This window comes from Diadema antillarum, unplaced genomic scaffold (assembly GCF_040938485.1).
Source record: "Diadema antillarum isolate AM-2024a unplaced genomic scaffold, OU_Dant_1.0 scf00000134, whole genome shotgun sequence".
In the NCBI taxonomy this organism is placed as follows: Eukaryota; Metazoa; Echinodermata; class Echinoidea; order Diadematoida; family Diadematidae; genus Diadema; species Diadema antillarum.
This window is the reverse complement of record NW_027271023.1, coordinates 4,156,030-4,167,500: the sequence shown is the minus strand read 5'-3', so window position 1 is coordinate 4,167,500 and position 11,471 is coordinate 4,156,030. Positions and strand designations below refer to the sequence as shown.

Here is an 11,471-nt window from a genome sequence, read left to right as displayed (position 1 = left end):
ACAAGTACTTCAGGGTCTTAAAATATAACATATTAGCTCTATTTTGCAGAAAACTCCATTCAATTTGGTTAAGCGGTCACAGAGAAATGTGGATTGTTATAAAACGTGTCATGAGTCTGATTCTTCCAAGTTAAGCACTTGGATGCTCTTGTGTGTGAACACAATAGACAGAACTTGGAGGGAAGAGATTCCTGACATGCTCTACAAAATTCCTAATTTCTCTTTGACCACTGAAGCAAATCGAATGGGGTTAATACCGTTTTCTTTAAGATGTGGGCAATGAGTTATAGTTTCGTACCCTGAAATTGTATTTGGATTGATTCACTATTCTTAAATTTATCATTGCGGAGGGTCCCGTTGTAATTTAACCAAAACATCAATTGGTCACTGGCAGATATGACGCAGTCGCCGACTGAAACTGTCTATAAATACCGATGAAACTAAAAGACTACGAAACGAAAACAACAAAATAAAAGACTAAAACTGCCAACTATATCGACGGAATTTCAATAGTGAAAACACCTTCAGCCACCAATAAGTATCAATGTAGTTTTCTCATTGATTATTGGACTTGATTACTGAATTTATCTGCATTAACCTTCGAGATAAACACGGGTATTGTACACTATTGTAGTTGAAGAAGCCATCTGACTCTAATTCAATTATTTCTTGCAGTGTAGTAAAATGAAGAACAAAACGAAGAGAAAATAGGAGATAATATGCACGTTAACTTATTTATAGACTACTGGCAGTTGACTTCTAGGTCAGTCGTTCATCAAGTACTTAATACTGGAATTACCTATGTAAACATTACCTTCATACTTATTACCTCTCAACATAAAAAAAAAAAATCTAAATCAGTCAGTGAGCATATTCACGTTGGTAAATGAACCTGTTTAATTTCTTGAACGAACAATACTGTAACGGCAGAAAATACATTCATACCACAACCTTGCTAAAGCTTCAGAATCATAATGAAGCTTAAATTGCAAAGGTACCTTTGACAAAGAATTTCTAAAACTATTTCCAGCGTATGATTGCCTGGTGAGAATTTACCTCAAGAAAGAACAATGCATCGTGTGCTTCAGGAATGAAATAAACCAGCAACTCTCTGAACATCCAACTCAAGCTGAAACAGAAAAAAAAAAGGCGTGGCAGTAATATTGCTTACACATTGCGTGCGTACATTGTAGTGTGCATGTGTGTGTGTGTGTGTGTGTGTGTGTGTGTGCCCACGAAAATGTCGTCCGCGACCCGTTTAGCATTAGCTCTACTGATAGTCCTCGGGGAACTTTTCCCTGGTGTACCTCTCGTTCAGGACCTTGGTGATCTCCGCGCTGAAGAAGTACCACTTCTTGCCGTGGATCTCCTTGCTTACTTTGTCCGGATGGTAGTGGCTGATAGCTTTGATCAGTAGCTTCTTTTTGGTTAGATCCTTCTTGAACTTAGCCCCTGGTGCCTTCGGTGGCCACCTCTTGTAGAGTTCCTCGACGAACTCCTCTGTGCTGGAGGTGCTGTTAAGGTCCTTCATTTCTTTGAGATCATCCCCCATTTCATCAAGGGCCGCCTTCTTCTCCTTATTCTCCTGCTCATCCTTGTTGAGACGATTTTGGTATTCCTCCACGAAGGCAGTGGACTCCTTATACCAATCTGAGAGAGAAATAATGTTGAGCATCTTACCAATACAACGGAATCGAGACGTCGAAAGAATGTAACAACATGCTGATAGTTATCAATTGTGAAGCAGGTCGTCAGCGGAATATCAAACGTGAAAATCATGAAAATTTTGAAAAATATAAATTCACAATTACAATACTGTGAAAGGAACAAATCATGCATCTGTTTTAAGTTTTTAGGGAGACGTTTTCTCACAAATAGATGCTTAGTGCCGAGAAATTTATCATATCAAATACTTGCTTATCAAATGGCATACAAATTTTGTATACACACTTCTTCGAATACCTAGGATTGAGGAAAAATGCCAAGGGTTTGTATGACCTGTTTCTTATATCCTTGAATGAAAGAGACGTAAGTGCACTGCAACCACGTGGACAAATTTTTTTTTTCCAATTCTTACAAAGAAATGTCTGGGCTGTGAAAATTTTTCGTAAAAATTAGAGTTTTTACGCGCACTGAACAACAAGAGCAATGCGCCCCATACAACGTCTCATGAAGTACAGCTCAACATCTCATGTATGCCGCAGTCGGTATAAAATAATGAAATATCTGTGTATGTGTGCGCCCGTGTGTGTGTGTGACAACGTTCTTGTCAAAGTAATGCCGGAAAAGTGAAACGTATAATGATATCTGCATTTATATGTCTACTTTGAGCGATGAACTTTTTCCTACCTCCTTTCTCGCTATTGCATATTGGTTGAAATCTTTATATTTCCAAAGATGAAAAAAGTACACTTCTGCAAGAATAATGAAATTGTCTCCCTAATATGTCGAGTACTTCGTTGTTCTTAAAATTGAAAGTATGAAACATTCAGTTGCAACTGCAACATTTGAAACACAACATTTGAAACACACCGTATCCAAAATAATATACGGAATAAAAGTTAAAGTAATATTGCGTTGTTCTAATTGTACAGTTCTTTGTGAACAAAGTACAGAGAAATTTTTCCATCATCAACGCGGTTACGATTTTTTTTTTCTCGCACACATGGTCTTAAACTAAAAACGAACTGCATCATCTCTCTTCCTTCAATGGTCATGGCTTATAAGAATTGACGGGGATAGTCGTGACATCTTACCGGCTTCCTGAAAGTTCCTCGGTGTCATACTCAGGGCAAGTTCGATTGCCTTCTTGTAATTGTCCTTCCCTCTCACAGAAAGCTTGAGAACCTGGAAATGGAAGTATAAATGCAAAAAGTTCATTTGGGTTTTGACGGGTTAGCGCAATTATGTTGCCATAATTGTGATAATAAACACGGCACGCCTCTTTGCCTTTTACGCCACAATTTACGCTACAGGTGAAAAACAAACAAACAATTTAAAATGACATGTATGATTCATAATATTACAGGCACCCACAATCATTGGAAAGACGTCGATGAAAGAGAGAGAGAGAGGAAAAAAAAACCACCATAAAGATCTCAACACGCTAAAAGTGCATTGCCAAAAATTATTCTGCATTCAAGTCACCAGTCGTTACCTGGGGGGCGTTTCATTAACGAGTTCGTCGGGGGTTTTCACCGACGAATTTGCTATCAGCCAATCAGACGCAAGGATTTACACTGACAACTGTTAAAAGCTAATGAAATTCTTGGTCTGATTGGCTGATAGCAAATTCGTCGGTGAAAACTCCGACGAACTCGTTGATGGAACGCCCCCCTGGTGACTGGAATCTGGGAAAATAATGCAAAGATAAATTACCAGATGTGCGACATATTCATATCATGCAGCGTTCCATCTCTTCAAAATACCTACTCATCAGCAATTTTAGCCCTTCCGAATAACCGACACATACTTGATACTGCCAAAATGTGGCATCTTGACTCAACATACAACACATCAATTTACAAATTCTTTCCCGTGCAATTTGTTTTTTCTCTCTTTATTATGGTGGTTGCATTACAGGAGAGAAAATCTTCCGTGTTACATTAAACTATGCAAAAATAAAAGTCAAGCTTGGAGAAAATACAAGATTGGCACAAACTTCTAAAGTTCATCAGATTTGGTTAAATCTGTAAAATCTGCACTACAGGGATGATATCTTGAGAGAATTGAAGTGTGGATTGAGGGAGTATACCTTGCCATAAACCCGGCCCAGGCGGCTTAAGGCGATGGCCTCTTGTTCTAAGTCTTTGTCCCTGCACAGCGTGATGGCTTCTGTGAAGAAGTCCACCACGATCCAAACCATGTCTGTGTTCAGCTCTTCCTGATCCTCCAGCTCTTTCTTCAGCAAGGCCTCACCTGGAAGAGGTATTACAGGCATGACAACAGAGATGTCAAATGTCGTCATGACAACAACACTGACGACTCCAATGATGATACTTATAGCGTATCTCTCCGATCCAATGATACAACCCGTGGTGTTAAGACCTGGTCACACAGCCCATAAGTCGCGTAAACGCATGAATCACGCAAGAAATTCGAGCCTTACGCGATACATGCGCGATTTGCGCATTTCATGAGTGTGTCTGACGTGGAACCTTCGTAGTTGTCCGCCGATGTGCGCCAGATCGGCGCTTTACGCGATCCCGAGTTTTGAGCAGCTCAAAACTCGGCTTCGCGTTAAGAGTTTTACCCAGTATTGCGCTGTTTTACGTAATTTTTGCGTAGTTTGCGTAATTCTTACGTGGACAATGCGCGAAATATGCATGGAATATCAGTGATCGTTCGCTAAAATGTTAGTATACGCCACGTTCATGCGCGATTCATACGCAGTTAATCATATACAGTGTAGTGATAATGCACAGATTATGAATGGTTTTCCGTGGACCTCACTCGTTGCGCACAACCACGTATTCGCCCAATTTGGGGCCTTTGCGTGCCTATGCGCTGAAAGTGCGTGGTTTGTTCGTCATCTTTGCGTGATCTTTCCGTAGTTCTTGCGCAATTCATGGGTGATTTCCATCGAGTAAATCAGCGAAAATTCTCGACGATCAAGCACGCACAACCAAATTTTACGCGTGATTCATGCGTTTACGCGACTTTTGGGCTGTGTGACCGAGCCCTTAAATCTAACACCGATCTTTTTGCAGTGGAATTTGCGTGGTCTTCCAAATACCAAGAGACTGCGCAAGCAAAGGAAATATTTTGGCAGGGTAATTTGAATAAAATTTGGTATGTGAGTATAGGGCGCGGTAGCACCCACAGAGAGAGAGAGAGAGAGAGAGGCTGTCCAAGGACGGGTCGGGACGAAACTATACAGAGTCTGATATTCCCGCAGATAGAGGCGATTTGCTAGCCCCTATAATTATAGTCTAGCTTCTGGACTCTCTTTACTCGTAACCGTGATTTAGTGTATGCGACAAGCCGTATGAGGGCGTGACACCCGAGAATTGTAAGATTTCTGTTGGCAGTACAATGTACAAAGAGAGAATAAAATGTAATCATTTAAATTTTCTGCTCGAAAGGGAGACAGGATGACTAAGCCAGAAAATGTAATTGGGTCGGTGATAGAAGGTTGGTTTTCCAATGAGTAAAAATGATAATAACGCCAAAAACAACAACGGTCTGGAAGCTACCGGGACAGTACTTGTAATCAGGACAAAGTGCCATAATTATGATCATGGTAAGCCCTTGTTTGTATGACAATGACTTCTTTGAGAGGACTAAAGACAAACCAACCGACAGGAAACATAGTGAGCTCCTACGAAAAGAACTATCATATTAATTTTGTGGAGAGTAATACCTCGGAATAGCTCGAATCACGTATCGGATATTGCTTAACTGCCCTATACATTTTTTTTTTCTTGCTTGTCAGCCGGTTAAGCGCGGAAATGGCACTAGAAAAATGTTAATCCCTTTATTCGTTTTCCTTGTCAGCCGATTTTAGGACACAATTAACTGTCATCCAAAATGCCTCCCCCCCCCCCCCCCCCCTCAATCTTCAAAATGAATCGATGTCCCTGTCCCATAAACTGTTATAGGCTCGGCCCTGTGGAGAGATTTTATACAGGATCCCGAGTCCATGCTATGAGGTTGAGATCCCTCGGGACAAATACTTCAACAATGCCTCTGTAATCATCACCACACTTTCATCCAGACCCCACTAATGATAACAAGATACAGTACCGCGTTTCCACTGGACACACATTCCATTGCTAAACCATTCTCCTTCCATTCACATCTGACAAACAATCCAAATATCTAACCATACCTAGTCATCTAACCAAAACATTAAATTTTGGTCAAAGGCTGATACTATGCATTCACAGACTGAAGTTCCAACACTCTCGACTGAACTTCAACAACAAAAGACACTTATCCTCCCAACCACCACGGAGTGCAATTCACGTCTCTTGCGTGCGAATAATCCATCAACTCCCTGCACTATCACAGCGCACGTAACATCGTACGGAACACATAGCAGTCCCAAAAAGCAGTACACATCATTGCTTCGCCAGTGTAATACATGTAGTGCAATAGCCTGCCAGAATATTGCCCAATGCTGCGGGGTGTCGAAATGTCGGGATGTCTGGTGAAAAAGCCAACATTTAGCAATGAGACACAACGTTTCGAACGATTACTAGTAACGGGGGGGGGGGGGGGTCTGAGGGGGAGGGGGCACGTAGGAAAGACAAATTTTCTTAATTTTGTTGTTTCCATTACCAAGATTGTACACGTGTTGCACGTTGATACGAATGTAGTTCACTGAACACACTAAATAAAATAGGTTCAATTTCGCAACTGTAACCCAACTATATGGGCCGATTTTTCTTGCAGTGAATGGTGTCTATTCGATGCTGATCAATGTCCTCAACTTTTACAAATTCATCAAAGTGGGCAGAAAAGTCGTATACTACGTCCACCTTTTTGCCGGCGACCACGGTAGCCCCGTTTGCCAGAAACGTAGTGCGCCGTGGAGGGATATTCTCCCTGTTTCCCATCCGTATTCTAGCCTTGTTCGTTCCAGTCCTCGCTTTAGCGAACATGTAACAATCGGGCTGGTCAGGCTGGACTTCATATATTTCCCGTCGCGTTCCACTATGGACCGCCCAAGCTTCGTTTCGGCCTACTGCGTGCTGTCAGGTTTGTTGCGTTTACCCCTTTTTCTTACGGCCTATACTAGGTTTCTCATCAGCACCCTGACTATGGTGGCAATTTTTTGATAGTATAGAAGTCTGACCCGGCATCCACGGCCTGTCACGTTTGCCTATCCCATCCCCCCGCGTTGTCTCACGGCCATCTCGTTTGCCCATGGCGGTCTGAAACGTGATTGCCCTACATGGTCGCCGGGAACATGGTGTAAACATCGCATACCAGGCTTGCCAGATATGAAAGGAAGAGCAAGAAATGCGTACAACTGCGTGCTTCGTTGTACTCCTACAGTTACCTGTACCAGAGGTGCAGTGGGGAAATTGTGCGCACATTCAGTAGCTTACCTGATGCTCTTGCCTGGCTGGATTCGGCCAAGCACGTGTGCAAGTAAACATCCTCCCTGAGGACATCTATCTCGTTGGCAATATGGGGATCTTCCTGGCACATCCGCTCTGCCTCGTTCATCGGAAAGTTGCACTCCATCATGAATCTTGCGTAAGAGGAGATTCCGAATGGAATATATATAGAGAGAGAAGGAGAAGAAAGCTTTAACCCTAACTAGGCCGGGCTATTTAGGTAGTTGATAGAGCCGGGGGGGGGGGGGGGGGGGGCTCCCCTCCAGATCTCGGCCGTCGACCGTGCGATCACGTCGAAAATTGGCACACACATTGCCTATGATGTAATCTAAAATATCATGAAGTTAATTTTTCAAAAAAAATCATCATTTATGCTAAATTATGCTAATTTATGCATGATGATGCATAAAATCAGACTATTTGGTATAAATCACAAAAAAGCTCAAAACAGGCACATTTTTTGTGTAAATAATCTTTTTAGTGTCCTTAGCAAATGTAAATAAAAAAAATTGTGATATCAGAAAAAATTCTTAAGTATCTTATTGTTTTTTTGAATTTTTCATGTATTTCTTTTTTTTTCGACTTTATGTTTGTCATTGTTTTTTCGATGAAATTTGTCCGCGACATCGCTCCGAACAAGAAAATATGTTATTCATTGATTTTAATCAATAAAACACCAAAATATTCATGCTTTTATGAAATTTGCCAGTAAGCACAGTTTGCATTGAAATTGTACACATATTAACGTTTTTGAGCAATTTTTGGTCTGACATGCATGTACATATTTATGCGTAACTTCGGAACCGCGCGCCCGGGTGTCGCAAATTTGGTGTCAAAAGATGCGGGAGACTTGAAAGAAAAAAGTCATGAAACGTCGCGGCGATAGCTTTTTGCGATTGCGATACATCGCGCGGAACGTCGAGGGGGGGGGGGGCCCTCGGAGGCCCCCCCCCCCCCCCCCCCGGCCTAGTTAGGGTTAAGTCGAAGTCGTAGCCTGACGATGTTCCTTCCAGGCGAGATCAGTTGACAATGGAATATATCGATACTTCAACATTAATCAATCCGTGGCAACTCAACTCTGGAAAAATATATGTTGCTAATTGATCTGTGCGATTAGTTTCAAATGAATGAATAAACAGAAACAGAGCGCGAACAAATATCTAGTATTCACCATACGACAGCCAGCTGTGTCGTAGACGTAAAGCACATGACAATCATTTTAAATATGTCAGGTATATCATTAAAGATATCGTTAGCATGTGGTAAGATGCAGATAATATTTTTTAAGCTAAAAACCTTTTAAAATGTCTGCAAGGTAAGGTGAGGTGGAGAGGGGAAAAGCTGTAGCATAAATTACCGATGAGCGTTGAATACTCTTACCTCAAGCACTCTTTGAAGTCGCCCTTCTGCCATGCCTGCACACCTTCGTGGAACAAGAGCGTGCTATAATCCACATATTTCTGTGCAGCGAAAACGGAATCGGTCAGGCAGCCAAGGAAGTCGCTAAATCCGGCGATGCGTTCTGCATATATGCGGGGAATCGAATTAAGCATTCATGTCTTGATCGTCACTTTGTTGCGGCTGAGAACATTTTCCATAATTCCCTTTCCTTTACCCACTTTTCCTTCCTGCCGTCAAAATCATCTGATTCTATCGGCAATGAAGTGTTTGAAGGTTTTCGTGGAACCTTCGGAAACCACTGGAACAAAAGCAAAAGGCTGAAGCTACTGATTGACAAATTGCCTTACATCAAAGTTGTGTTCTTTTAAACTGATGTACATAGTAAGTCCATTTTGAACATGGGTTCAAATCAGTAAAACTGCCTCATCATCGACGAAATTTTGAAAGTTTTATTGTGTATGGCTTCTCAGCAAAGAATTTTATCGTGTTTTTCAATCTCTCCTTTTTTTAAGGACACAGGGAAATAGGAAGCGTTTATCTTGATTCAACATCATATTTGAGCTTGCATACCCCCTTGTCAACCTCTAGTTCTTCCTCTTTCAACCAACGAAACGTATTTCTCAATTCCTCTTCGCCCAACGCGTTATCAACAATCTACCTTAAAGGGGATGGCTAGTAACTGATCTGTGGGAATCAGTGGGAATGCTGGAGGATGATTGTTCCAATCCTTGTAAATTCATTTAAGAGTACATTATATATCTATTGTTGTGTGAAAATGATTTGCTTCAGAATGGTCTCATATTCAAGTAATGTGCAGTTTAATATTTCCAGGTTAGCGTGCCTGGTCAGTGACGGGGCATTCATCTGCACATTACTTGAATATGAGACCGTTCTGAAGCAAATAAGTTTCACACAAGAGTAGATAATAAAATGTACTCTTAAATGAATCCCACAAGGATTGGAACAATCATCCCTCAGCATTCCCACTGATTCCCACTGATCGGTTACTAGCCATCCCCTTTAAATGTGGTGTTCTCTGGAAATCACTTTGGAACAGTAATGATATCCACTACTTAGAATGTATTTTTTTATTCATTTTCTTTTTTTCTGGCAAGGTTTTTACGAAGGTTGTTTTGCATATTCATATACTTCATTGCAACCTGGTGGTTTCGTCTCTCATTCAACAATATGTTAGTCTGGTGCCAATCATCTGAACATAATCTTAAAACAAAATTGAAATTTTAAGCAAACATTATCATAATGCTCACTTGAAAGGGTGTCACTACCGTCAATATCTTCCCACGTGCAACGTCAATTGTGAGGGTCTGAATAATGTACCCGATATTTGTCAGAATCTGCAAAAACGTAACTGCCCCTAAAAGAGGACATTAATAGCAAATTCACTGTCAATTCAAACGTTTCCTCCTTTCTCTTATGATTGGAGAATGTTATGGTATATAGTTCCCGTGATATTTCAAAGTTTGGGCGAATAAACCGCATCTTTATCAATGATCCAAAGTACCTATTTAAAAAAAAGAAACAATCTCGCAATAACATGTTGTTGTCCTATTACCTTTCATGTCCAGGGTGGCTAGCCAGTCAGCGCTTTCTTTAAAACACTGCTCCCTGGACTCCTCCACCTGTACACCCCACTGGTCATTCTTCCAGAACCGTTTCTGGTAGGCAAGGCACAGGGATTTCAGGGCCTCCTTGAATCGACTTCGGATGACCTGCGTTCACAAGGAAAGAAAAAACAAACAAACATACAAACAAATAAATAAATTAACGACAAAACTGATAACTGGGTGGATGATTCCTTGAAGCTCGGTCAGTCAACTTCCTTGCAGGGACATCATGCATTTTCATGCGTAAACTTATATTGCATTATACGTTATTAGCATGAACATGTCATTATGTGTATTGGCCTTACATCTATGGCCGACTGCACACACTTGTAATTTGTCATCGATTTTGTTTATATCAAGCAAGTTTCTTAGTTTAGTCGACATGCGCAAGCTGAAAGGGTGTATGAATACATGCATATAGGCCCATGCACATAAAGTTTACACATTTTCCTAATAGACAAATTCATTGAATATACACTATGCTTTACGTATCCCAGTACCAACTATTTTAGCTGATTTGAGTACAGAAAACAAACAAACTTAAACAAACAAACAAACAAACAAACAAACAAACAAACAAACAAGCAAACAAGCAAGCAAACGAACAACAAAACCAAAACCAAAACCAAAGACAAAAACCACGCCAACAACAAACAGACAAACACTTTCCCTGTTCCAATGTCTTTCCTTACCAGGTGATCACGAGGAGGTTCACGCTCGGTGTGAAGGCTCGCAATCTTCCACGACGCCATGGCAATGTTCTTCAAGGCCGACGCTTCTTCCTCTCCGTTTGTGCTGTAAGTGAGTGCATTGTGGTAGCAAGCGAGGGCTGCCTCGAATCGGTAAGTGCGCACAGTTATCCCGACGTTTTGAGTGGCGGTCCTGTAGTACTGATTGCCGCGCTGCCGCTGTAGTGTGGAATCACTCTCCTGCATACTGGCTGACCTTTTCATCTCAGTGGCTGAATGGAAGATGACAATCATACATACTACATGTTCACATTTTCCATGCCGACCTTTCTTTCTATTTTCTTTTTCTTTCTCAGTATATACAGCATCACACTCGTTTCAGAGCTTCAAATGTTACTGCAGTGTATGACCATGGAGGGGAAATAACCGGGGGGCCAAAAGCTAAAAACAGAGGTCGAGTTGCACTCTCTCTACAAACTAAGTAGACCATGCTTATTTTCAAGTTTTTATTGTAACAAACAACATTCCACTGGTCTACCTCAAAAAATTTGTTGCGAAAGCCTCCAAATCCAAGATGGCGTCCAAGATGGCCGCCATATTTACTGAATTTGTTATTTGAAAGATAAAATTTGATTGAAAGATCAGATTTCAACAAATGTGATGTCATATGAAAGAGAATAAAATTTTCT

At 41.1% G+C, this 11,471-nt stretch overlaps 1 protein-coding gene across 1 annotated transcript in view; it reads right to left on the bottom strand.

Moving 5' to 3' along the window:
- Positions 1-11,039, bottom strand: part of LOC139720907 (uncharacterized) — an 11,628-nt gene extending 589 nt beyond the window's left edge. Inside the window, exons 1-7 of the mRNA XM_071632233.1 lie at positions 10,786-11,039; positions 10,042-10,198; positions 8,448-8,589; positions 7,056-7,201; positions 3,755-3,918; positions 2,757-2,847; positions 1-1,650 (exon numbers count right to left, since the gene is read on the bottom strand). The exon at positions 1-1,650 is cut by the window's left edge and continues 589 nt beyond it. Of these exons, the coding sequence (XP_071488334.1) occupies positions 1,271-1,650; positions 2,757-2,847; positions 3,755-3,918; positions 7,056-7,201; positions 8,448-8,589; positions 10,042-10,198; positions 10,786-11,028 (1,323 nt within the window). The 5' untranslated portion in view covers positions 11,029-11,039 and the 3' untranslated portion in view covers positions 1-1,270. The remainder of the gene's footprint in view (positions 1,651-2,756; positions 2,848-3,754; positions 3,919-7,055; positions 7,202-8,447; positions 8,590-10,041; positions 10,199-10,785) is intronic.
- Between the last annotated feature and the right edge of the window lie 432 nt (positions 11,040-11,471).